Genomic DNA, 27394 nt, shown 5'->3' with positions numbered 1-27394 from the left:
GCCATGGAGGAGGGCCTGTGCTTCTCACCATGCTCATGAAGACAAAACTGTTTCTTGTCTTTGTGTCATTGCTTAAGTGATTCTAACAGGAACGACCTCTTCCTGTCCCCTCCCCTGGCTGATGCCTACTCATTTCTAAAGAGCCAGCTCACCTACCATCTCACCCAGGAGAAGGGCCCGGCCTCCCTAACTCCTTCTTCACGCTCCTTATGTGTATCTCTACCTTTGCACTTGCCTTATCGTAATTTATTGTCTTTAACTCGGCCTCCTGTACTGGACCGTGAGCTCTGGGAAGGCAGCAACTATATTTGATTCATCCTCCTGTCCTCAGTTCCTAGCACAATGCCTGCCTCCAAGTCAGTATGTAGAATGAACAAACATTAACCGCGTGTTTATTTTCACAGCAATCGGACTATCATATGCACAGGCTGTCAGAGCTGGAAGGGCCCTTCAGGACAATCTAGTCAACCCCCTCCCTGGGTTTACAGATGAGGAAACTGAGGTCCTGAGAGTGCATATACATGGCTATGCTGTTATTTAGCGGTGAAGCCAAGATTAGGACCCACGTGGCCTGAATCTCAATTCAGGGCACTTTCCTTCGGCTAAACATAAAGCTGGAGACTTTAAATACACAAGTGTATAGAACACATGTCCTGCTACTCTCCCCTTCTCTGAAGGGCTACGTTTTGGGGGCTCATGGCTTCATTTGGTAGACTGGGCAGGTGCAGCTCTCACCAGCCAAATACTTCTCCCTGTGACTTGACTAAGCTGCTGCTCACTGGACCCCTTAATGGAAAGTCCCCTTGTTACTGGCTGTCACTGCCACCAAAGAGGTTAAAGTCAAGCAAGACTGTCATGGGATCTACACAGTGAGACTTTGGTCTCTCTAGCGGTCAAGATCACGCCCAGGTCTAGGAGAGTCTCGTGGCCCATTGGGCTCCTCCGCTCTGCCCAGTGGCCCTTAATCTCTCTGGGATTTTCACTTGGAAAACAATGAGAATTGTGGCAGTTCTTATTTTACAGAGAACAGCATAAAGAAGTACCGATGAAATTAAATGTGTATGTAAATGCTTGGAGGTTTTCACATTGAGAAAGGTTATTATGCAACCTGTGTTTTCCTTTGTCTCTTGTTTTTGAACTTCTCTCTGGGCATGTGGGCCTGGCACATCTTTAGCTAGGCTATGCAAATCAGCGGGCAAAGTGACAGCTATTCAGTCACAAATGTTAATGCACCGGCCTCTCCCCACTAGGTGCTGTGGAAATGCACACGGTCTCACCTTTAAGGAGCTTCTGAGTCCACTGATTCAGAAAGGTACTTTTGGTATGCTGTAGGAGGTGAAACATAGGTGCAAATAAGTATGATCTGAGCTTTGTTAACACAAAGTACTGGGGGCTCAGAGGAAAAGGTAAATTCTAGTGAAGGGGGAAGGGCGGAATGGGCTCCATGCTACACTGAAAGACAGACAGGCAGGTTGCTTTGGGCAAAGACAGGAGACAGTCCAGAGGGAGAAAATGGCCCATGCAGAGGGTGGTTACTGCTGAGCTCTGAACGACTGGGCCCAAAGCAGGGAACTCAAGCATACTGAGCACCTACTATATGTCAGACACTGTGCTAAATGCTTTGGATCCATCCAGATGTTTCATCCTCATAAGAGTGTTGTGAGGTCCATGATACACTCTTCACTATACAGAGAAAAAGGACTGAGGCTGGGAGGAGTTAAGAAACTGGCCCAAGATCACCGAAGCCTGTGCTCTTGGTGTTCAAGTTGGCTCAGGGCCGGACTCTGGAGGGCCTTGAATGGCACTGTCTCCCAAGCTGTGGTGAGTCACTGGGCAACTGAGCAGGGACTTGCTGTGATGAGAACCAGAGCTTAGACACCCACATCCCAGCCCTGAGTCACGGAGGGTCCCAGGTGCTGCCCCTGTCTGGGCCCTGGCCTCCCAGTAGGTAACCTAAGCAAATTCCCTTCCAGTCCTGAGATTGCAGGAGGCTATATTGGTTTCCTAGAGCCGCCATAACAAATCGCCGTATACAGGGGGGTGAAAACAACAGAAACTTTTCCTCTCACAGTTTTGGAGGCCAGAAGAAAGGAGCATCGTTCCTTGCCTCTTCTTAGCTTCAGGCAGCCGCGATCCGTGCGTTCCTTCACTTACAGAATCTCTGCCTCCGTCTCATGTGGCGCCCTCCCTCTGTGTTTTCTCTCTATGTGCCCAAATTTGTATCTTCTTATAAAAACACATGTTACTGCATTAGGATGCACCCTAATTCAGTATGACCTCATCTCCACTTAATTACATCCGTAAAGACCCTATTTCCAAATAAGGCCACATCCACAGGTATCTAGGGTTAGGACTGTAATCTATCTTTTCTTTTTTTTTTTTTTTTTTAACGTTTATTTTTGAGACAGAGAGAGACAGAGCGTGAACAGGGGAGGGGCAGAGAGAGAGGGAGACACAGAATCCGAAACAGGCTCCAGGCTCTGAGCAGTCAGCACAGAGCCCAACGCGGGGCTCGAACTCACGGACCGTGAGATCATGACCTGAGCCGAAGTCGGATGCTTAACCAACCGAGCCACCCAGGCGCCACTATAATCTATCTTTTTGAGACACACCATTCAACTGAAAACAGAGGCCATGACAGGGCATTTCAGGAGTGAGAGAGAAACAGCAGACAAGTAGATTTCTCTGAACTCTGGAGGTCCCTGTGGCACACGTTTGCCATGAAGCCCCTCCTTTCATGGACTGCGTGCTTACGATGTTCGCCACCCAGACAAAACCCAGGCAGAAAAGCAAAGGCAAGAGAAAGAAGTCAAAAGAAGGGAAACCTTGAGCCTTTCTCACCGGTACCACTAGAGACAGGAACCAGATGGGTTTGTCCCCTCTGAAGGTGGAGGGAGGAGAAATCAGTAACCCCTGCATGGTTAGCTTAAAAACAGAAACCTAGGACCCTAACACTTTCCATTGTGATAATAGCATTTGTAACTGACGATGGCTGAATTTGCTAGTTGATGGTTCACAGTACCCTCATACTCACGTGACAAGGAGGGCAGGACAGAGTCTTTTGTCAGAGCTACGTGGTGAAGGCACTACCCTGCTACTGACAGTCTAGGCACCCTTTCTTTTTTTTTTATTTTTTAAGTTTATTCATTTGTGTGTGTGTGTGTGAGAGAGAGAGAGAATGGGGATGGAGCAGAGAGAGAGGGAGAGAGAGAATCCCAAGCAGGTTCCATGCCTTTAGCACAGAGCCTGACACAGGGCTCAAACTCACAAACCATGACCTGAGCCGAAATCAAGAGTCAGATGCTTAATTGACTGAGCCACCCAGTCAATTTCTGAGACCATCGCTATTGCTCTGTTATTTCAAATACCGGGGTGACATAGAGTAGTGTGAAGGGGAAGGGAAACTCTCAGGGTAAGAACTCTGTTAAGCACCTTAGTGGTCATCTATTCCAACCCCCGTTTTGAAGCATGAACCTGCTTTAGAACATCCTGACACTTGGTTATCCATCCTGTGCTGGAATACCCCTGGTAGCAGAGAGCTCACTGCCTTATAAAACTGTCCACTCCATCTTTGAATCACCCCGATTGTCAGAAAGTTCAAACAAATTGAAACTAAAATTGCAACTTTGGGGGCGCCTGGGTGGCGCAGTCGGTTAAGCGTCCGACTTCAGCCAGGTCACGATCTCGCGGTCCGGGAGTTCGAGCCCCGCGTCAGGCTCTGGGCTGATGGCTCGGAGCCTGGAGCCTGTTTCCGATTCTGTGTCTCCCTCTCTCTCTGCCCCTCCCCCGTTCATGCTCTGTCTCTCTCTGTCCCAAAAATAAATAAACGTTGAAAAAAATTGCAACTTTGTATTTTCTACCCATTTGTTCTAGTTCTGCTTGCCTTGTGTCTACTCAGAGCCATCTTCTCTTCCTTCCCGATGACAGTGCTTCCCATAAACAGAAATGGCCCCCACACAGTCTTGGAGGCCTCTTTCCTGAGGCTGGTAACACTTCCTTCACCTTTTTCTCATTCCCTCACCATCCGAGTCGACATGCCAGCACTTCTTAGTGTACTTATCAAGTGATTTAAGGGGAACGGTCACATTTAGAAACAAAAGTAAAATCCCAGTGGTCAGAAGGCCATCCTGGTAGAGTAGGGTCTAACTGGTGGTGTGGTTCATGGCTCTACCATTGACCTGAGCAACTTAACTTTGGATGAATCCCTCTGCAGTCTGATAACCACCAAAATGTAAGCTCATGGGGGCAGGGTGTTTGTCCAGTGCTGACTCCCCAGAGCCTCATGATGAATGAATGAATGAATGAATGGGGAAAACATGGCACTTTCTATCTGCAGATTTTAGAGTTGGCTATTATTAATTCTATTTCTACTCTCCTATGTTGAGGAGTGAATCATTTTGCTCTTTGCTTCAATTTATTGGGTCTCAATTTCTACAACTAAAAGTTCAGAAAAATAAAAGTTCCCTTTCTCACTTGACTGTTGTGAGGAAACAAAATAATTACAAAGTCATCTGTGAGTAAAAGGCCCTGGATATCCTGCATAAAACAGTTTGGTAGAAAATTCACAGGTTCAAATATAGTATATGTAGAATCTTGCAGTATTTATCACCAAAGCAAAAGGTCTTTTATACTTTTCACTCTGCGTGGAATGACTTGCACAAGCAGGCAATCAATGTTTGACTGAAGTGACTTAAGTTAATCACTGATAATGACCACAAATCAAAGGCTGCTAGATTATTGAAACTCACTCATATGTAAGAATCCGCCCATTTTCAATGGAGATAAATCGAGAATGGCAGACAACCAGAGGGAGTTTTCCTTACTGAGTCAGTGACTGTGGAGACCGCCAGACTTCTATTTTCACAACTCTCAGCCTCATGCAAACCGCCTTCATGCCCTTCTGGAATGAGGTGCTGTAGAGAATGGGTGAGAGGGAGAAGCAGGGCAGCAAGCCTGCCTTGGAACAGGGTTTCTGCCACTGACACGTTTTTGGCCAAGGGGTGAAAATTAAAACCAGAAACCCACCCACTCTCCCTTCTCCCTCCCCGGACAGATGTGACACCCAGAGGCACAGCAGTGCAGAGATGGAGAGTGGAGAGCCACTCCAAAATTTGTTCCTTGGGTGTGGGTTTCAGGGCTCGCGACTACATTGTTTAGCCACAGTAAATCAAGTGTTATGCAACACCGTCAACGAGGAACGCTCTCTGTTGCTATTTGGAAGCTGGCTATGAATCAAAATCAATGCAACCTCCTCCAGAGGTCAGCTGTTCAGAGAATCTTGGCTTCAACAGAAGAGCTCAGCTATGCGGGGAATCAGGAGAATCTGACCAGTTTTCAGGCACAGGCCTGGTGGATAAGCATTTCCACTGTCGTGACAGAGTGATGAGAGGAGTTTGGCTGGGTCGTGTGGTTCCCTGGTGTGCGTGGGAGGAATGGCTTCTACAGTTGGCCGGCAGAGACCTGGGCTGATTCATCTTTGCAACACCCCTCCCTTGGTTTGCAGCCAGCGCCTTGCCCCACCCTCCACCACCACTATCATCACTCCCCACTTGATCTCGCTTTGTTCCTCCAAGTCTGGACCCCATACTCTTATCTCATCAGCACCCTCAATTCCCTTCCTCCTCCTTCTTCTCAATGGACTGGCCTCATCATCCCACAACATGGGTCAATTATTCATGTGGACTATTACCTGCATCAACCAGTTGTTGGGGGGGGGTGGTTATTACCTGCTCAGCTTTATTACCTATTACCTGCTCAGCTGTGAAAAGTGGTACCCCACAAACTACCAGGCAATGATCTTTCAGCAGTATCTCATTTGCTGCCTCTGCAGGACTGGAATTATTATTATCCCCATTAAACACATAAGAAAACTGAGGCTCGGGTCATTCTTTTTCAGTGGTAGATTTGAGAAATGTCTTGAGGGAAATATTAGAATTATTTATGCCTTACTTATTTGTCAGCCAAGAATAGCTGCTGCTATGATAATCTTACAATGCCAGTGTCTGACTCTCTACTAGTCTTGATTAAACGATCACTTTACTTGGTTAAGGTATTTTGGAAAAGAACGTGAGAAGAATGACAACAGGAACCCAAAGTGTTTGCTTTCACTGAATCTCTGGAGATGACAAAATCTGGAAAAAGGAGACGAGGGAGAAATCCCAAGTTCCTGATTGAGTTCTAGTAATGAGATGGCAGGTTTCTTCATATCATCTACTGTTGTTATTAGAATGTAAAATCCAGGGCGCCTGGGTGGCTCAGTTGGTTAAGTGTCTGACTTCAGCTCAGGTCATGATCTCGTGGTCCATGGATTTGAGCCCCGCGTCAGGCTCCATGCTGACAGCTTGGACCCTGGAGCCTGCTTCAGATTCTGTGTCTCCCTCTCTCTCTGCCCCTCCTCCACTCACCCTCTGTCTCTCTCTTAAAAATAAATAAACATTAAAAAATTAAAAAAAAAAGAATGTAAAATCCATGTAATCCTGCTTTATGAGTTAGTTTTATCTTTCACCACTCAGCTTCAAGAGAATTCCAGGAACTGTCTGCTAATTCTCCTCCATGGATCTTTCCCATAACTTACTTCTAGAGATTATGTTCAAGTTCTTTAAAGATAGACCGTTTCTACGCTAGGAAATGGGAGAAACCATGTTCTGATGCATTCATTCACTGATCTGTGGGCACTGACTTCCTGAAGTCAACTACTACATGGCTTTTCAGCGATCCTTTGGTTGTTTCCCAAAGTTTACTTCAATTCAGTATGGGTCAGCAGTGAGGTGTAGCACACATGGGCTGGGAATCCAAAGATGGGTGGGCGGTACGGTCCCAGCTTTGCATGCCCCTAACTTGCTGTGATTGACTTTTTAGATGGTTCAGCGCCTTCATGTGAACAGGAAGGGAGTGGACTTCTCTTGGTACTCAAAGTGTGGCCAATGGACCAGAACGTTAGCATCAGTGCCACCCCTAAGCTTGTTAGAAGTACAGAGTACTGGGCCCAGTCCCAGACCTTATTAATTAGAACTGCTTGCTAACAAGATTCCTGGGAGGATCCACAGGTATGTTCACGTTTGAGAAGCACTGGTTCTGAAATGCCCTCTCACAACCCTCATTCTTCCCTCTCCCCAAGAACATATAAGGTAGTTGATGACATGTGGGTTTGACTCCTGACACCATATAAATTCCACCTATGACTTGAGCAAGCTGCTTCCTCTCTGAGCATGGTAACACTGAGGTGGTTCTCACAATTAATTAAATGCAGGTAAAACGCCCAGCGCCCACACAACTCTAACCCAGCATTCTACATTCCCAGCTTTGGGAAATTAACGATGAAGTGAGGATCAAAAGCCCAGGCCGAAAAGAGTGGAGCCGGCACTGTTTTCACTTTAATTTTAGGAAATTTTAATGCAATTCTAAGTGGAACCTTTTTTTTTTAAACTCATTAAAGTCAGATCCTGTGGGCTCTCCATGCAACCTTGCCAAATTCTGGAAACAGTCATCCTTCCATTCCGAACTCCCATCGAGGCAAGGACTTTTCTCCCCAGTTCGCAGCTAGGAAAGACTAAGTAAACAAAAACTACTTAGATTCCGGACTTGAAGGTGTCAGACCATACCTCCAAACGCAGGCCGAAAACCAGCGCCAGGAAACAGCGCCTCTTCGCGCGGCTGTAAGTCTCCGCCTCTTCAATGACAAAAAACAGCTGGGAGGCGGAGTTAGGACCCAGAATACGAGCGGCCATTTTTTCAGGTCTCCTAGTTCCTCGCCGGACGCTAAAGATCAACGCACGAATCTGGAAAGTACCATTCTTTTAATTCAAACATTTTATCCAAATTTGAGATATTCGCAGATATAGTCATAGAAATTCGATTATGAGGCCATTTTCACATTTATATTTTATAATAGTGGCAACTCGACTGTACAAATGGCAGTTTGGAGCAAGTTATTCCGTTTTCTCTTCAACTCGGGCCTCCACCACTTGGGCTCGCTTATACGTCACTTCCGGGGGTCGAGCTCTTGAATACCGGAAAACGCGCGTGCCGGGCGGAGAGGCCTGGCGCGAGTGCTGTGTAGCCATGGGCCGCAGAAGAGCGCCCGATGCCGGGACTCTCGGCCGGGCCCTTATCCGCCAGAAGACTCAGCGGAGCCGTAACCACCGTCACGCCGATTCCTGGGTAACACAGAGCTTTTCCTCTCTCTAAGCCTTTCTTTCTAGTCAGGAGATCCTTCTGGGGTCAAAGGTCACAGGAACATTTTCTAGGGAAAGTGACGCCGAAGTAGGGTTTTGAAAGATGAGTTGGTGCATCGCTTCTCGGCCTTTTGGCTAAGATCAAGTGTGAAAGATGAGTTGGTGGAAGTTACTGTCAGACCGATAAGCAGTCCTTCTAGCAAGGCGCAGAGGTAGAGGCTTGAAGGGAGGGCTAGTGTGATGGTGAAGCTATTGTGAGAACTTGAAGGATCTCGAATGCCAGGGACGTTGAGAGTTTCTGAGTAGGAAAGACAGAAAAGCTACTAATTTTGGTGTTGTTCAAAGAATGCAACAACCCCAGGAGCGGCTGCTTGCCACCAGAAATAACAAAATAACGCAGATGCTTGCTGCATCCTTATTATTCCCTAAGGGTTTCGCTTTGGAAGATGAATCGCCAAAATGTGGCGAGCTGGCCCAACATTTCCCAGGGCCTGGGGATGAACATAATTTTAAGATCCTTGAAAAATGGATGAGGTAATTTGACTTGTTTGGTCTACTCATACTCCCAGGTATTTGAGATTCACTTGGTTTTCAGTAAGAACCTACGCTAAAATAAAAAATATCCCTAGTGCTAACTCCCTGCGAGCCACTCTCACACCGTCTGATTCCCATCCATTCCCTGGGCAGAGTAAACGCATACGGGGCTCTGCAACAGTCAGCAGGTCCAAGTTACTCCGTAGATTACTGATAACTTTTCATTGATTTTGAAGGAATTTGTTGTATATCCTTTAGGAAGTGGTAAGAAGATTGAATATGAATTCTAAACTGGATTCTAATCCTTACTCTGATTTTTTTTTTTTTTTTTTTTTTTGGCCTGTGGCCTTAGACCACCTAATCTTTTAACCTTCAACTTTGCAATTTATTTGTACCCGTGCTGAGCATGTGGCTAGAATAGTGTTTATCAAACCCTCTATTGCTCCTGGAAATTAGTTATGTAAGTCCCATCTACTGGTTTTTTAACCCAACAGGATAGAATTCAAAATATCAGTGTATTACATGTGATGAGGTAACTCTGCTTCAGGATTCTGTCGTTTCTATTTTGCCCTACTGAATGGCACAGAATTGTATCACTCTGCGGATCACAGCATTTGGATTTTTTTTTAACGTTTGTGTATTTTTGAGAGAGAGAAAGAGAGAGACAGAGCATGAGCAGGGGAGGGGCAGAGAGAGAGGGAGACACAGAATCCGAAGCAGGCTCCAGGCTCTGAGCTGTCAGCACAGACAGAGCCCAACATGGAGCTCGAACTCACAAACTGCTAGATCATGACCTGAGCCAAAGTCGGACGCTTAACCAGCTGAGCCACCCAGGCGCCCCTAAACATGTATTTTTTACTGTGGGTCTCCATCAAAAATTTTCTACGACATCTGCCAGGATCAGACAGTCTGGATTCAAATCCTACCTCTACCACTTAATAGCAGCAACTCTGGGCAAGTTATTTTTATTTATTCAAGACTGTTTCCTCATCAGTAAAATAGAGTTAATAAAATTTAGTTCAAAAGGTTTTGAAAATTAAATGAAATAGTGAATGGAAAGTGCCTGTTAAGAGGTAAACAAGTGCTCTTTTAAGTGTTAACCAGTATTAATATTGACTCTAAAGGGCCTGACACCACTCTCAAGACCACAGAATAGTTCCTTGGGAGTGTAAAGTTTCTTCAAACGTCAGAGGCAGAAGAGAGCAGCTGTCTTATTTACCCTGTGTTTTATTCATAGTTGCACACAAGTGAGCTCAATGATGGCTACGATTGGGGTCGTCTTAATCTTCAGTCAGTAACTGAACAGAGTTCCCTCGATGACTTCCTTGCAACTGCAGAACTTGCAGGGACAGAGTTCGTAGCTGGTAAGTGGCTTATTTCTGAGTACATGGGACACTGGTCACCTTTCCATCTTTGCTGACTAGGTACAAATATGTCTGCTTGGAAGTGTTCTGTGGACCCTAGTAAACTCATAAACAGGGACGCCTGGGTGGCTCAGTCAGTGTGTCCAACTTTGGCTCAGACCATGATCTCATGGTTTGTGAGTTCAAGCCCTGCATCGGGCTCTGTGCTCATAGCTCTTCTGTCTCCATCTCTCTGCCCCTCCCCTACTGGTTCTCTCTCCCTGCCCCCCACCTCTCGAATAAATAAACCTTTAAAAATAAAATAAACTCATAAATGAGCTGTCTTTAAGCAGAGGCACATATCCCAGAAGAACGTGGGAATTTCTACTCAAGTAGAATCAAGCTGTGAGGTTCAGGATGTGCCACAGTTTTAAAATTAAGTCTAGGGGTGCCTGGGTGGCTCAGTCGGTTGAACGACCGACTTCGGCTCAGGTCATGATCTCGCAGTCCATGAGTTCAAGCCCCACGTCGGGCTCTGTGCTGACAGCTCAGAGCCTGGAGCCTGTTTCAGATTCTGTGTCTCCCTCTCTCTGACCCTCCCCCGTTCATGCTCTGTCTCTCTCTGTCTCCAAAATAAATAAACGTTAAAAAATAAATAAATAAATAATAAAAAATAAAATAAAATTAAGTCTAAAAACACTTTCAGATTATGTACCTCATTATATCAAAAAACTCAATCTCTTGTGGGATAAAGACCAGTCAACATTATGGTGGACAATACCAGCACTTTCCAGAAAAATTTTTTTTTTTTAAAGTTTGGTTATTTTTGAGAGAGAGAGAGAGAGAGAGAGATGCAGAGTGCAAGCGGGGGAGAGTCAAAGAACGAGGGTTTTTTTTAATGTTTATTCGTTTTTGAGAGACCGAGTGTGAGTGTGGGAGGGGCAGATCCCAGGCAGGCTCCAGGCTCTGAGCTGTCAGTACAAAGCCTGACTCGAACCCACAAACCACGAGATAATGACCTGAGCCCAAGTCAGATGCTTAACCGATAGCTACCCGGGCGCCCCCAGAAAATGTTTTCTGATACCATAGTTAGAAGCAAAATCCTGGGCCTGGTGCTGTTACTTAGGCAGTTTGAATTGTGTTTTAAAGTACTTGTTGACACAGGGTTGTGAATTATCCATGCACGTAATCTGTTTTAGTCACTGCTGTCCTCTTTTTTTTTTTTTTTTTTTTTGTATGTGTCTTCTAAGCACAGAGGTAGCATTATAAACTATTTCTATTGCTCTTTCATTATGATAAGTGTTATTGTGTTGTTTAGCAAATTCATTGATTTGTTTAGATGCCTTTATTGGGCTTCAGCTACTATCAGAGATTGTCTTGGCTACTGAGAGTACAGTGTTGAATACGATGATTTTATTTATGCCAACTTTTGTTTTAGGTGCTATGAAAGAAGTCTGTAGCAAACAATAGGATCACAAAAGATGTAGTTAGTATTCATTCTGTCTGAAAGAGGACTGGGGGCACTCAAGAAAAGCTCTATGCTTGGGCTGAGTCTCAAAGGGTGACACAGGTGAGATGACACAGGACAGTATACGTGAGCAGGCAGAGGACTCCAGCTAAGATGTGAGCAGCAGCTTACTTTGTTCAGAAAATGGCTAGAAGTTGGCCTTGCAGGTGCTTGAAGTACACAGACACAGGATGTGATGAGCAAACACAAGGGAGGTGGGCAAGGGTTTTATCTTATTTTATTTTTTAATGTGTATTTATCTTGAGAGAGAGCAAGTGGGGGAAAAGGAGAGAAAATCACAAGCGGGCTCTGCACTATCAACAGAGAGCCCGATGCAGGGTTCAAACTCAACGAATCGGGAGATCATGACCTGAACTGAAATCAGGAGTCAGACACTTAACTGACCCAGGTGCCCCAGCAAAGGCTTTAAATATTAAAAATACTGAAAAGTAGGGCTTTTAAAGGAGTCTTTCTAGAGGCTTAAGCAGGTATGAAACATGATTTTAGATTTCATTGTTTTGAAAGGTCACTGATGGATTTTGAAGAGGAATGACTGTCCAGCAAGAAAAGCAAGCCAGACAGAAATAGTAGTAGAAGAATGGCACAAAAAATTGGAACAAGATTACTAGGGAGATGTAATAAACCAGACTTTGTGGAAGGGAGTGGAGTGAGTGAAGAAGAGTGAGGAGAGGTAGAGCCATCATTGGAGGAGAGAGAAAAAGGAGTAGAAAAAGAGGGAGGTGGGTGGGGCACCTGGGTGGCTCAGTCAGTTGAGCATCCAGTTTTGGCTCAGGTCATGATCTCATGGCCTGTGAGTTCGAGTCCCGCATCAGACTCTGTGCTGACAACGTAGAGCCTGCTTTGGTTTCTGTGTCTGTCTCCCTCTCTCTCTTCCCCTCCCCCACTCATGCTCTGTCTCTCTCACTCTCAAAAATAAAATAAAAACATTTTAAAAACTAAAAAAAAAAGGAAGGTAAAGAAATCGAGTTAATGAGCGTGTTGTATTCTTTTGAGATACTTGACTATGGCAGAGAGGTTGTGTGTGTGTGTGTGTGTGTGTGTGTGTGTGTGTGTGTGTAAAAGTTATCAAGGTTAATAAACCTATGCATAGGTTATAGGGTGAGAGTGAGCAGAGAGAGGTTGAATATACATTTGGTTTGACAGGATAAAAATTTAAAGTACATATTTCATGACCTGGTGTTTCCACTTTTCAATACTTGTCCTAGAGCAGTGGTTCTCAAATTTTAGTGAGCATCACAGTTACCTAGGAAACAGATTCCTGGGCCCCTTCTCTGGAGATTCAGTAGGTGTGAGTTGAGCCTGAGACTTTGCATTTCTCAAAAGTTCCCAGATAATGCTGTATTTTAGCAATGAACACTTGGAAACAACCTAAATGTTCAATAGGTGGGAAAATGGCTAAACTGTGGTATAAACACACTGAAATACTCTGTGGCAGTTAAAAAGAATGAGGTAAGTTTCTGGATACTAAAGTGAAGGATCTCCATGACCTGTTACACTAAAAGACCCAAGATGGGGCACCTGGGTGGCTCAGTCAGTTAAGTGTCCTGACTCTTGATTTTGACTCAGGTCATGATCTCGTAGTTCATGAGCCCATATAGTGTGGTACCATTTACATTAAGAAAATAATAGACCAATTTATATATGTATGTGTGTATTAGGAAAAAACTTGGACGCCCACACATTTAATGGATAATCTCAAGGGAGGGAACCAAGTTTGTAGGGGTGGGCAGAAGGTTGGGAGTTGGTTATAGAGAATGTTTGCCTTACTTTACTGTTGAATGTTTTTACAAGGAAAGTTTATGTATTGTGTAATTAAAATTTTTAATTTTTTTTTTTTTTACTGTTTTATTTTTGAGAGCAAGCAGGGGAGGGGCGGAGAGACAGACACAGAATCTGAAGCAGGCTGCAGGCTCTGAGCTGTCAGCACAGAGCCCAACATGGGGCTCACCTTTGGGGGAGGGGAGAGGGACTGGAGATGAAGCCAATCTTAAAGGCCAGTGATTTAATCAAGTGTGCCTACATAGTGAGCCTCCATAAACCTTTCAAATTCCATTAAAATTTCTCATTAAAATTTATTTCATACATTTTTTCTCTCTCTCCCTCTGGCCCTCTCCCCTGCTTATACTCTCTCTCTCTCTACAATAAAAAAAATAATTTATTTTATACCTTTTCTTCCTTTCCCTTAATAATGAATGTGGAGGTGATAGAATTTTGTTTCAATTCTCTGTAGCCTGCAGACACTGCTGGACACACAGGGATAGGGATTCTTAACCAGGAAACTACATATTTCACCTGTGTGTGGACCCTGCAGATTGCATGCTAAATTTACGTGTGTGTGTGCACGCACGCGTATGTTTTTGGATTGGTTGATGATCAGTGGTTTTTAAGTACATTTTCATGTGAGTTGCTGACCTAACAGAGGATTGCAGAATAATGACAAATGCTAAATGTTCTTTGGGAACTCTTTACTTTTAAAAGATGGCACAGGTAGTGCTCACTCCTTATTTTCAGCAAATAAGGAGAAAACGTGATGTTGTGGTAACATATATTTTGTCTTCACCCCCTGATTCCTGATACAAGAGCTTCTAAAACCCTTGTTGGTAACTTCCTGAGTCAGGGGTGAGAGGAGTGTCTTTTGTTACTCATAATAATCCCCTTACAATTTATTAACTTCCTGAGTTTATGCTAATGAGGAACTTGTGGGTCCCTAGGTAGCTTCTGCGCAGGGCTGGTTGCAGTAGGAACCAACCCTGTGATTATGGGTTGCAATTTTCAGGACCTCAGAAGAGGTGCTAGAGATTGGGCTAAACACCAGTAACCAGTGATTTAATCAATTATACCTGTGCAATAAAACCTCCATAAAAGCCCATTCAGAGACTTGGCATCTGAAGTGGAACAGTCTTGTGGGGCTGAGCCTTTAAACCTGTAGAGTCTGACACTAACTCTTGATAGTGTCAGAATATGATGGAATTGTAGGACATCGAGTTGTTGTCAGAGAGTTGGAGAGCTGGTTGCTGGTGTGGAAAAATGCACCCATTTGGTGTCAGAAGTGTTGTAAGTAAAAACAGTTCAGAGACAAGTGGCTGTATTGTGTTACTTGCAGCAACCCTGAGAGCATTGCTACTGAAATCAGAAGGGATACTTGGCTTTTTTAAGGTTAGGAGGTTTGGTAGCGGGTGCAGTAGAGTAAGGAATTTTAATGTTGAGTTGGAGGGTGGTTGTACCATATGGTTTTAGCCAAATAAGGAAGGAAATGAAGCTTTGAGCTGGATGTGGGACTGGGAAAAGAGGAAAGAATCAAGAGGGTAGAGGCATGGACAGAGATTAGACACAGCAAAGTGGGAACGTCAGGTGGGGGATCACCATTGGAAGGAGAAAGAATTACCAAATATGGGGCTAAAGGGGTGTGTGTTTTGACTTGGTTGAAGATGGCATGAATGACAGTAATGGTTGGGTGGACCGTACTCTATGTTACTAGAGTGTGCAGACCAAGGTCATAGATGGTGTTGTTAGTCTGACGGGTAGCAGGTAGCACTCTGCTTGAAGGTCAAGAGGAACACTCCTAAAGGTGTTCTGTTGTGTTTGAATAGGACCTTCCCTTAGCAATTAGGTAAGAAGTTTAACTGGCTTCTCTCAATGGAATCCTCTGCCCATGGAGACTAGGTGGCTATGTGTGGTGAAAGAGAGGCCGAGAGCAACTTGGGGGGATAGGGCCCTAGAGCAGGGCTCTCCGTAGTTTATACATGAACTTGACATTTATTTTATTTCTTTCAGTTTTTATACAGCATTAATTGTGGGCATTCATCATAAATATCTTACATAAATTGTAGCTGTGTAGTAGTTGACCGGTTTTAACTGGAGTGAGTCTTTTTGCTGAATCTTTGCTTCCCCACCCACTCTTATTGTCTTTAATTATTCTCTATGTGTAAAATGAGATTGGTTGTGCTGAATCTTTGTAGTCCCTTCCCACTCTTACGGTTTGCTTCCTTGAAACGCATTCAGTATATGGAGTTTTATAAAATTAGTACTTGAAAAGATGGTTGACCTTTTGAAAGCTTTAGTAAAGGTTTTTTTTGTTTTTTGTTTTTTTTTTTTTTTGAGAGAGAGAGAGATCAAGCAAGCAAGCACACACACAAAGGAGGCGGGCAGAGGGAGAGGGGAAGTATCTTAAGCAGGCTCCACGCCTAGTACCATGCCCAACATGGGGCTCAATCTCAAGACCGTGAGATTGACCTGAGTCGGATGCTTAACTGACTGAGCCACCCAGGTGCCCCAAGATTTTTTCTTTCATTCCTTTTTTGGAAATTATTTATCCAAGGCTGGAGGTATCTAAATCAAGAAAGCTTAAAGGGGCACCTGGGTGGTTCAGTCAGTTAAGTGTCCGACTTCAGCTTAGGTCATGATCTCACGGTTTGTAGATTCGAGCCCTGAGTCCGGCTGTGCTGGCAGCTCAGAGCCTGGAGCCTGCCTCAGATTCTGTGTCTCCACCCCTCCCCTGCGTATGCTCTCTCTCTCTCTGTCTCTCTCTCTCTCAAAAATAAACGTTTTTTTTTTTGTTTTTTTTTTTAAATCAAGCTTAAATTCTGTTTTAGGTACTGTATTTTTAGTTTTGCAGGTAGTGATCAGTATTCACTATCTATGTTGTCACTTCAGTAACAGTACTTTCTTTTCTCTAAACAGAGAAGCTGAATATTAAGTTTGTGCATCCAGAGGCTAGAACTGGACTGCTATCTTTTGAGGAGAGCCAGAGAATTAAGAAACTCCATGAAAAAAACAAACAATTCCTGAGTGTACCACGGAGGTGAGTTGAACAAGAATGTGGGACATTATAAGGCATAACAAGACCCCTGAGTATAAAATTTTTAATTTGGTGTTCTCTTTTTGCCTGTTTCCTTTTCTCAGCTGTCATTATTAAATCCAAATCCCATTTTATTTTGGTAACTCGTGGATTGTTTTTTCCCTCTAATTGTTTCAGACCAAAGTGGGACAAAAACACTAGTCCTGAAGAACTCAAACAGGCAGAGAAAGATAACTTTCTAGACTGGAGACGTCAGCTTGTCCGGTGAGTATTAGAAGATAGGAAGATTTGTCTTGAAATTCTGAGTCTGACATTTTGGTGTGTTTGCACTATTTGCATTTTGAAGGCTTGATTCTTTTAGAAGGGAAATGGTAGATTTCTTCTTATAAGTGCGGTTTCTTTGTGCAACCAGCATTGCTGGGTACTCATGCATCTTTGCCCAGAGATGGTAAATTGATTACTCTGCTCCATTCCTGGCCTTCTCTCTTTTTCATACCCTTCTGTAGCCATTAGTCATCCTGGAGTTGATCACCGCTCTCTTGAGCATTCCTCCAGAAAGAGGTGCGTGGGAGAAATGTCATTTTGTGTGCTAAACTTCCAGGGCTTAAATAGATTAAGTATACAATTTCAAATTTGATTTTCATATTGACTCAGTAGAAAGTATATAAAAACAATTTGATAGTATTTGTGTGCATGTGTGGGGGTGTGTGTGTGAGCTTATTTTTTAATGCAATTAATTTGAGTGTTTATACTACTGGAAACCATCAGTTATAATCTGGCAAAGATATAAACTTTTCATTCTAAAGCCAGGCTAGAAGAGGAACAAAAGTTACTATTGACTCCATTTGAAAGAAATTTGGACTTTTGGCGCCAGCTGTGGAGGGTGATTGAGAGAAGGTAAGTTACCATTTTCTTTTTGTGTAACCAAGACATTAGTAGTATTACATTAATCATATCTGGATGTTGATGAATGCTCATAGGCTCACGGGGCGGGGTGCTCAGGGCTTAAAGTATGCAAAAAGCTATTGATAATTATTATAAAAACTGAAAATAAGATGCTGTATTTCTTTTAAAATACTGATTTTTTTTTTTTTTTTTTTTTTTTTTTTTTGTGAACACTTTGATAGCATGTAGGAATGGTAAATGTTTTCTGTAAGATGAGTTCTAAAGTACCTACAGTTATTTCAGCAAATGTCTGTTGAATCCTATTGGAAATATGGAAAATATGGGTGTGAACAGGAGTAGGTGTCTGACCACAAAGAGAAAATATGTTGGGCAGTGGGCATCAGGGGCACACAAAGGAATGAAATGCAGTCTTGTCAGATGATTCAATACCCAGTAAATCCAAAGTGCTTATGATTCTTGCTGTGTTACAGATAGAAAGGCAGTGGGCTGTGTTCTTACAGAGGAAGGAGCAGCCGATAAGGATTGGGCGGAATCAAGGAGTGGTTTATTTTAATTGGAATTAGATAGTGGTGATGGTTGCACAACTTTGTGTACATACTAAAAACCACTGAATTGCATACTTTGAAAGGGTTAATTTTACCTCAATTATAGGTAAGAGGTGGATTATACCTCAATTTTTTTTTTTAAGTCATTTACATGCCTTCCCCATCCTGTTCCCTCAGGGGCAGAGACAGGGCTATTGGGCTGGAATATGGGGAAGTCACAGTAACAAGGCAAATCTCTAAGTCTGAAAAAAAGTAGAAGCTTGCTGCTGGTTCCCAGGGTCTGTGCAGGCCCCTTTGATTCAGTTAGGCTTCAGTGAGGTTTGGGAAGACCCACTATATTCTTCTGGGAACTTCTTTGGAGCAGAGTGGATCTCTCCTTCAGTGCCTCATTAGCAGTTGAAGATGTGGACTGCTGAAATGCCTGTTTTCTTATTTCCAAAGAGAAATAATAAGCTTTAAAGTAATGAAACCTCACCTTGGAATACTCCCATCTGCACATTTACAGTATTGTTTTTTCTGTTTGTTTTTTTTTATTTTAGATTTTCTATTTATTGTCTGTCTTTCCTCTCTGTTCCTTTTTTTTCCCACTTATTCTGGTTTCTGACTTTTATGTAAGAGGCCTTTCTCACATGTCAAGCGATGTTTATTGTCTGTTTGTATCTAAGAATGAAGCATTACAAAGGGGATTGACAAGACCACCTGTTGGGATGGAATTTGCCAACTGGTGACTTCACTGTATAGGACTGAACAGGGATCAGTTTTATTTTGTTGGAATACCCCAAGATGTTAGGCTCTATGGGTGTTTTCCCTAGATCCAGTCAGTTTCTTAAAGATAAAAATTCTCTCCTACTGAGAACGTCGCTAAAGGTGGGAGTATAATGCAAGGTGTGTGGGCATGTTCACCATTGGGTATGTAGGCTTGTTTAATCCACCCTTTTTCAGTATAGCATCTCTTTCCCATCTTCTCCTGTTGCTTGAGGTTCCAATTCTGGAGACTCTTGGGTTCATTTTCTCTATAAGAAACCCTAGCCATCTGCTATTGGAATAGGAGAATCAGGCGGTGTAACTGCCAGACTGAACAGAACAGAAGAGAGGACCTAAGAGCTCCTCACCAGATTGATGTCAGTCCCATTCTTCACCCTTGCCTCAAGGCCTTCATCTGATGCCTCTAGTCCCGGGCTCCCTCAGGGCTCTGAGGCGTGAACAGGCTTCTTGATTGCGCTACCATGTCTCAGTTGCTGCTGTCTTTCTTTCTCTTTATCCTAACGAGCATCAGAGTTTGCTTTCGTATTTGTAGGTTTTAAGAGGGAACAGAGGTAACCATATGTGTTCCTTCTTCCACATTTGACAGACTTTTTATGTCCCTAAATAAGCTACTGGTTTCCCCAGAGTGAGCCTGTAGCTTCAATAGATTTACAATATTACTTGTTCTGTTTTATTATGTTGTATTTTTCTGGTTATAAGAGAGAGCGTATTTCTAGCTCAGTATAGTTTAGATCACATGGAAGTGGATCTGAATTACATAGAAATATTTTTTTTTAATTTTTTTTTTTTAACGTTTATTTATTTTTGAGACAGGGAGAGACAGAGCATGAACAGGGGAGGGCCAGAGAGAGGGAGACACAGAATATGAAGCGGGCTCCAGGCTCTGAGCTGTCAGCACAGAGCCCGACGTGGGGCTAGAACTCAACGGACTGCAAGATCATGACCTGAGCCGAAGTCGGCCGCCTAACCGACTGAGCCACCCAGGCTCCCCACATAGAAATATTATTAATAAAGGGACTACTGCCACATTTTTTAACAGGAAATATTTGTTGATGTGTTTTGCATAGCAGATGTCTCCTGTTTGGTAATAGGGTAGCTAAGCCATCTGGCTCTTTAATTTCGAGAGTCGTTATTGGAAAAGATTCGATGTATACCCTGTAATTGAAATGCAGGAAGCTGCTGGGGCACTGAGGGCAGAACACCGTATTCCAGTAAGATAAGGCATTATTGTGCTGCATGAGCCTTTTCTGGTATACAGCACTTTTCATGTGCTAATTCAGCACATGAAGCAACTGCCTATTTTTTTTTTTTTTTTTGATGTTTAGTTTATTTTTGAGAGCAAGTGTGAGTGGGGGAGGGACAGAGAGAGAGGGAGACACAGAATCTGAAACAGGCTCCAGGCTCTGAGGTGTCAGCACAGAGCCCGACGCGGGGCTTAAGCCCATGAACCATGAGATCCACTGGAGCCAAAGTTGGACACTTAACCAACTGAGTCACCCAAGATCCCCAAAGCAAGTGGTCTCAAGTTTGTCTTTTCTTCCTAGCGTTTCTGAGCTCATTATTGTTTCTCCATGTTTGCTGGGTAGACCTAATGTTTGTGGACCTTGCAATTTTAGTTTATTAGGTTTTGTCCATGTTTTGCAGTCATTGTTGCATTTACTATTAAATCCTCCCAGTTTGAAAGTGGTAGCTATTACCTTAAAGAAGAAATACTGGGACCCACTTAATTACAGAACTTAACAATTTGTCTTAAATTAGCAAGTCTGTGAGTTCCTTTGAATCACATTATGAAGCTGGAAATTGAACTAGTCTGAAAGAAAATGAACTGTGAGGGGCACCTGAGTGGCTCAGTCCTTTAAGCATCTGATCCCTGATTTCGACTCAGGTCATGATTTCTCACTGTTCATGAGTTCGAGCCCTGCATTGGGCTATGAGTGCAGAGCCTGTTTGGGATATTCTCTCTCTCTCTCTCTCTCTCTCTCTCTCTCTCTCTCTCTCTCTGCGCTCATCCCCCTCATGCACGCATGTGCACACTCTTTCTCTCTCAAATAAACTTAGAAAGAAAGAGAGAGAGAAAGAAAGAGAGAGAGAGAAAGAGAGAGAGAGAAAGAAAGAGAGAGAGAGAAAGAAAGAGAGAGAGAGAGAGGAAGGGAGGGAGGGAGGGAGGGAGGGAGGGAGGAAGGAAGGAAGGAAGGAAGGAAGGAAGGAAGGAAGGAAAGAAACGCACTTTGGTTGTCAAAGCCCTGCCTTATATGATAAGCTTGACTTAATACATTTCCTCAATCTCCAGCCTAGTTGCATAAGCATTACCTCAGAACAGGCCAACCAGACATGGATTTTTAGGAGACTGCCGTAAGTATGTCTGCAGCTTATTTCCTTCCTTCCTTTCTTCCTTCCTTCCTTCCTTTAAATCCAAGTTAGTTAACATATAGTGTAATAATGGTTTCAGGAGTAGAATTTAGTGATTCATCACTTACTTATAACACCCAGTGTTCATCCCAAACAGTGCCCCCCTCAGTGCCCATCACCCATTTAGGCCATCCCCCTGCCCAACACCCCTCCAGCAACCTTCCGTTTGTTTTCTGTATTTTAAGAGTCCCATATGGTTTGCCTCCCTGTTATTTTTCCTTCCCTTCCCCTATGTTCATCTGTTTTGTTTCATAAATTCCACATCTGAGTAAAATCATATGATAGCTATCTTTTCTGTGACTTAGTTCGCTTAGCATAATACATTCTAGTTCTGTCCACATTGTTGCAAATAGCAAGATTTCATTCTTTTTGATCACTGAGTAATATTCCAGTGTGTGTCACACACATAGGTATACTGCATCTTTTTTCATTCATCAGTCATGGACATTTGGGCTCTTTCCATAATTTGGCTATGGTTGATAGCAGTGTTATAAACATTGGAGGGGGGGTGCATGTGTCCCTTCGAATATGCATTTTTGTATCCTTTGGATAAGTACCTAGTAGTGCAATAGGGGAGCTCTGTTTTTAATTTTTTGAGGAGCCTCTCCCTACGGTTCTCCAGAGTGGTTGCACCAGTTTGCATTCCCACCATCAGTGCAAAAGTGTTTCCCTTCTCTGCAGCCTCACCAACATCTGTTGTTTCCTGAGTTGTTCATTTTAGCCATTCTGACAGGTGTGAGGTGGTATCTCAGTGTGGTTTTGATTTGTATTTCCCTGATAGTGATGTTGAGCATTTGTTTCATGTGTCTGTTAGCCATCCAGATGTCTTCTTTGGAAAATTGTTTGTGTCTTTGGTCCATTTCTTCCCTAGGTTATTTGCTCTTTGGGTGTTGAGTTTGATAAGTTCTTTATAGATTTTGGATACTAACCCTTTATCTGATATGTCATTTGCACCTATCTTCTCCCTTTCTGTCAGTTGCCTTTTAGTTTTGTTGGTTGTTTCCTTTGCTGTGCAGAAGCTTTTTATCTTAATGAGGTCCCAATAGTTCATTTTCATTTTTGCTTTTGTTTCCCTTGCCTCTGGAGACCTGTCTAGTAAGAAGTTGCTGTGGTCGAGATTAAAGAGGCTTTTGCCTGCTTTCTCCTCTACGATTTTGATGGCTTCCTGTCATACGTTTTGGTCTTTCATCCATTTTGAGTTTGTTTTTGTGTATGGTGTAAGAAATTGGTCCAGGTTCATTTTTCTGCATGTCGCTGTCCAGTTTTCCCAGCCCCATTTGCTAAAGAGACTGTCTTTATTCTGTTGGATATTCTTTCCTGCTTGGTAGAAGATTAGTTGGCCATACATTTGTGGGTCCATTTCTGGGTTCTCTATTCTGTTCCATTGATTTGTGTCTGTTTTGTGACAGCACCATAGTGTCTTTGATGATTGCAGTTTTTTTTTTTTTTTTAATATATGAAATTTATTGACAGATTGGTTTCCATACAACACCCAGTGCTCATCCCAAAAGGTGCCCTCCTCAATACCCATCACCCACCCTCCCCTCCCTCCCACCCCCCATCAACCCTCAGTTTGTTCTCAGTTTTTTAACAGTCTCTTATGCTTTGGCTCTCTCCCACTCTAACGTCCTTTTTTTTTTTTTTTTTTTTTTTTTCTCCTTCCCCTCCACCATGGGTTCCTGTTAAGTTTCTCAGGATCCACATAAGAGTGAAACCATATGGTATCTGTCTTTCTCTGTATGGCTTATTTCACTTAGCATCACACTCTCCAGTTCCATCCACATTGCTACAAAAGGCCATATTTCATTTTTTCTCATTGCCACGTAGTATTCCATTGTGTATATAAACCACAATTTCTTTATCCATTCATCAGTTGATGGACATTTAGGCTCTTTCCATAATTTGGCTATTGTTGAGAGTGCTGCTATGAACATTGGGGTACGAGTGCCCCTATGCATCAGTACTCCTGTATCCCTTGGGTAAATTCCTAGCAGTGCTATTGCTGGGTCATAGGGTAGGTCTATTTTTAATTTTCTGAGGAACCTCCACACTGCTTTCCAGAGCGGCTGCACCAATTTGCATTCCCACCAACAGTGCAAGAGTGTTCCCGTTTCTCCACATCCTCTCCAGCATCTATAGTCTCCTGATTTGTTCATTTTGGCCACTCTGACTGGCGTGAGGTGATACCTGAGTGTGGTTTTGATTTGTATTTCCCTGATAAGGAGCGATGCTGAACATCTTTTCATGTGCCTGTTGGCCATCTGGATGTCTTCTTTAGAGAAGTGTCTATTCATGTTTTCTGCCCATTTCTTCACTGGGTTATTTGTTTTTCGGGTGTGGAGTTTGGTGAGCTCTTTATAGATTTTAGATACTAGCCCTTTGTCCGATATGTCATTTGCAAATATCTTTTCCCATTCCGTTGGTTGCCTTTTAGTTTTGTTGGTTGTTTCCTTTGCTGTGCAGAAGCTTTTTATCTTCATAAGGTCCCAGTAATTCACTTTTGCTTTTAATTCCCTTGCCTTTGGGGATGTGTCGAGTAAGAGATTGCTACAGCTGAGGTCAGAGAGGTCTTTTCCTGCTTTCTCCTCTAAGGTTTTGATGGTTTCATGTCTCACATTTAGGTCCTTTATCCATTTTGAGTTTATTTTTGTAAATGGTGTGAGAAAGTGGTCTAGTTTCAACCTTCTGCATGTTGCTGTCCAGTTCTCCCAGCACCATTTGTTAAAGAGGCTGTCTTTTTTCCATTGGATGTTCTTTCCTGCTTTGTCAAAGATGAGTTGGCCATACTTTTGTGGGTCTAGTTCTGGGGTTTCTATTCTATTCCATTGGTCTGTGTGTCTGTTTTTGTGCCAATACCATGCTGTCTTGATGATGACAGCTTTGTAGTAGAGGCTAAAGTCTGGGATTGTGATGCCTCCTGCTTTGGTCTTCTTCTTCAAAATTCCTTTGGCTATTCGGGGCCTTTTGTGGTTCCATATGAATTTTAGGATTGCTTGTTCTAGTTTCGAGAAGAATGCTGGTGCAATTTTGATTGGGATTGCATTGAATGTGTAGTTAGCTTTGGGTAGTATTGACATTTTGACAATATTTATTTTTCCAATCCATGAGCAGGGAATGTCTTTCCATTTCTTTAAATCTTCTTCAATTACCTTCATAAGCTTTCTATAGTTTTCAGCATACAGATCCTTTACATCTTTGGTTAGATTTATTCCTAGGTATTTTATGCTTCTTGGTGCAATTGTGAATGGGATCATTTTCTTTATTTGTCTTTCTGTTGCTTCATTGTTAGTGTATAAGAATGCAACTGATTTCTGGACATTGATTTTGTATCCTGCAACTTTGCTGAATTCATGTATCAGTTCTAGCAGACTTTTGGTGAAGTCTGTCGGATTTTCCATGTATAATATCATGTCATCTGCAAAAAGCGAAAGCTTGACTTCATCTTTGCCAATTTTGATGCCTTTGATTTCCTTTTGTTGTCTGATTGCTGATGCTAGAACTTCCAGCACTATGTTAAACAACAACGGTGAGAGTGGGCATCCCTGTCGTGTTCCTGATCTCAGGGAAAAAGCTCTCAGTTTTTCCCCGTTGAGGATGATGTTAGCTGTGGGCTTTTCATAAATGGCTTTTATGATCTTCAAGTATGTTCCTTCTATCCCGACTTTCTCAAGGGTTTTTATTAAGAAAGGGTGTTGGATTTTGTCAAAGGCCTTTTCTGCATCGATTGACAGGATCATATGGTTCTTCTCTTTTTTTTTGTTAATGTGATGTATCACGTTGATTGATTTGCGAATGTTGAACCAGCCCTGCATCCCAGGAATGAATCCCACTTGATCATGGTGAATAATTCTTTTTATATGCTGTTGAATTCGATTTGCTAGTATCTTATTGAGAATTTTTGCATCCATATTCATCAGGGATATTGGCCTGTAGTTCTCTTTTTTTACTGGGTCTCTGTCGATGATTGCAGTTTTGGTACACAACCTAACCTTACACCTAAAAGAGGTGGAAAAAGAACAGCAGATAATGCCCAAAAACAGCACAAGAAGGGAAATAATAAAGATTAAAGCAGAAATCAATGATAATGAAATTAAAAAAAAATAAACAGATCAACGAAACTAGGAGCTGGGTCTTTGAAAGAATTAACAAAATTGATAAACCTCTAGCCAGATTGATCAAAAAGAAAAAGGAAAGGAGCCAAATAAATAAAATCACGATTGAAAGAGGAGAGATCACAACCAACACCGCAGAAATACAAACAATAATAAGAGAATATTATGAGCAATTATATGCCAACAAGTTGGGCAATCTGGAAGAAATGGATAAATTCCTAGAAACATATAAACTACCAGAACTGGAACAGGAAGAAATAGAAAATTGGAACAGACCCATAACCAGTAAAGAAATTGAATCAGTAATAAAAAAATCTCCCACAAACAAGAGTCCAGGGCCAGATGGCTTTCCAGGGGAATTCTACCAAACATTTAAAGGATAGTTACTACCTATTCTTTTGAAGCTGTTCCAAAAAATAGAAGTGGAAGGAAAACTTCCAAATTCATTCTGTGAGACCAGCATTATCTTGATTCCAAAACCAGACAAAGACCCCACTAAAAAGGAGAACTCCGGACCCTATTTCCCTGATGAACATGGATGCAAAAATTCTCAACAAGATACTAGCAAATCAAATCCAACACTACATTAAAAAAAAAAAAATTACCATGATCAAGTGGGATTTATTATAGGGGTGGTTCAGTATTCCCAAATCAATCAGTGTGATACATCACATTAATAAAAGAAAGGATAAGAACCACATGATCCTCTCAGGAGATGCAGAAAAAGAATTTGACGAAATACAGCATCCTTTCTTGATAAAAAATTTCAAGAAAGTAGGTATAGAAGGAACATACGTCAACATCATAAAGGCCGTATATGAAAGACCACAGCTGATATCATCCTTAATGGGAAAAAACTGAGAGCTTTCCCCCCAAGGTCAGGAACATGACTGGGATATCCAATCTCACCACTGCTGTTCAACACGGGACTGAAAATTCTGGTCTCAGCAATCAGACAACAAAAAGAAAAGGCATTCGTATTGACAAAAAAGAAGTTAAACTTTAACTCTTTGCAAACAACATGATACTCCACTTTTGGAAAACCCAAAAGACTCCACAAAAAAACTGCTAGAACTGATTGATATGTTCATCAAGGTCACAGGATGTAAGCTCAATGTACACAAATTGGTTGCATGTCTTCTATACTCTAATAATGAAGCAGCAGAAAGTGAAATCAAGGAATCAGTCCCATTTACAGTTGCACCAAAAAGACCTAGGAATGAAATACGTAGGAATAAACCTAACCAAAGAGTAAAAGATCTGTATACTGAAAACAAAGAAAGCTTATGAAAGAAATTGAAGAGGACACAAAGAAATGGAAAAGTATTTCATATGCTCATGGATTAGAGGAACAAATATTGTTAAAATGTCTATACTAACCAAAGCAATCGACACATTCAGTGCAATCCCTATCAAAATACCACCAGCATTCTTCACAGAGCTAGAACAAACAATTGTAAAATTTGTATGGAACCATCTATCTCTTCCTCCCCTGCTTGCACTCTGTCTCTCTCTCAAAAATAAATGAAGATTAAAAATAAATGGGGCGCCTGGGTGGCTGAGTCAGTTGAGCGTCTAACTTCGGATCAGGTCATGATCTCACGGTTTGTGGGTTCAAGCCCTGTGTCAGGCTCTGTGCTGACAGCTTGGAGCCTGGAGCCTACTTCAGATTCTGTGTCTCCCTCTCTCTCTGTTCGTCCCCTGCCTGCACTCTGTCTCTCTCTCTCTCTCTCAAAAATAAATAAAGTTTAAAAAAAAAAAATTTAAATTTGTATGGAACCAGAAGAGATCCCGAATACCCAAAGTAATGTTGAAAAAGAAAACCAAAGCTGGAAGGATCACAATTCCAGACTTACTTCCTTCCAGTGGCAGTTGTGGCTGCCCCTTAGAGCATCTTTCCTAGGCACAGAGGCAGGATGGGAAGGGTGATCCTCCCAGGGAAGTGAGATACTTATTCTTGCAGTGCTAGGGTGCTGTAGTCCCCACTACATTTGTGAGGGCTTTAAGGAGCTTGTATCAGCTACAGAAGGTTCTTTTACTCCTGCATCTTCTATGTGACAGAAGTTGGACTCATCATTCCTGCTTCAGTGTGGCATCTTAAGTTGATATTTTCCTGTTTTGTAATTGTGCCATTTAAACACATTGTTGGAACTGATGGATGATGATTTGCTGGATGTATGCTTTCTCTTGTCAGCCCTGGGTTTAAAAAACATACAGGCTTTGATAGTGGCTGCTGTCAAGTGATTTATTAGTTTTCTTTTGAGGTCTTAACCCCAGTGT

General features: G+C 42.6%; 1 protein-coding gene across 1 annotated transcript in view; it reads left to right on the top strand.

Moving 5' to 3' along the window:
* Positions 1-8023: 8023 nt before the first annotated feature.
* Positions 8024-27394, top strand: part of LSG1 (large 60S subunit nuclear export GTPase 1) — a 39868-nt gene continuing 20497 nt past the window's right edge. The window contains exons 1-5 of the mRNA XM_030329658.1: positions 8024-8160; positions 9946-10072; positions 16260-16380; positions 16555-16641; positions 17188-17274. Of these exons, the coding sequence (XP_030185518.1) occupies positions 8062-8160; positions 9946-10072; positions 16260-16380; positions 16555-16641; positions 17188-17274 (521 nt within the window). The 5' untranslated portion in view covers positions 8024-8061. The remainder of the gene's footprint in view (positions 8161-9945; positions 10073-16259; positions 16381-16554; positions 16642-17187; positions 17275-27394) is intronic.

Source organism: Lynx canadensis, chromosome C2 (assembly GCF_007474595.2).
Source record: "Lynx canadensis isolate LIC74 chromosome C2, mLynCan4.pri.v2, whole genome shotgun sequence".
Lineage (NCBI taxonomy): Eukaryota > Metazoa > Chordata > Mammalia > Carnivora > Felidae > Lynx > Lynx canadensis.
Note: the sequence above shows the minus strand (reverse complement) of the source record. Positions and strands in the feature narration are given on the sequence as shown.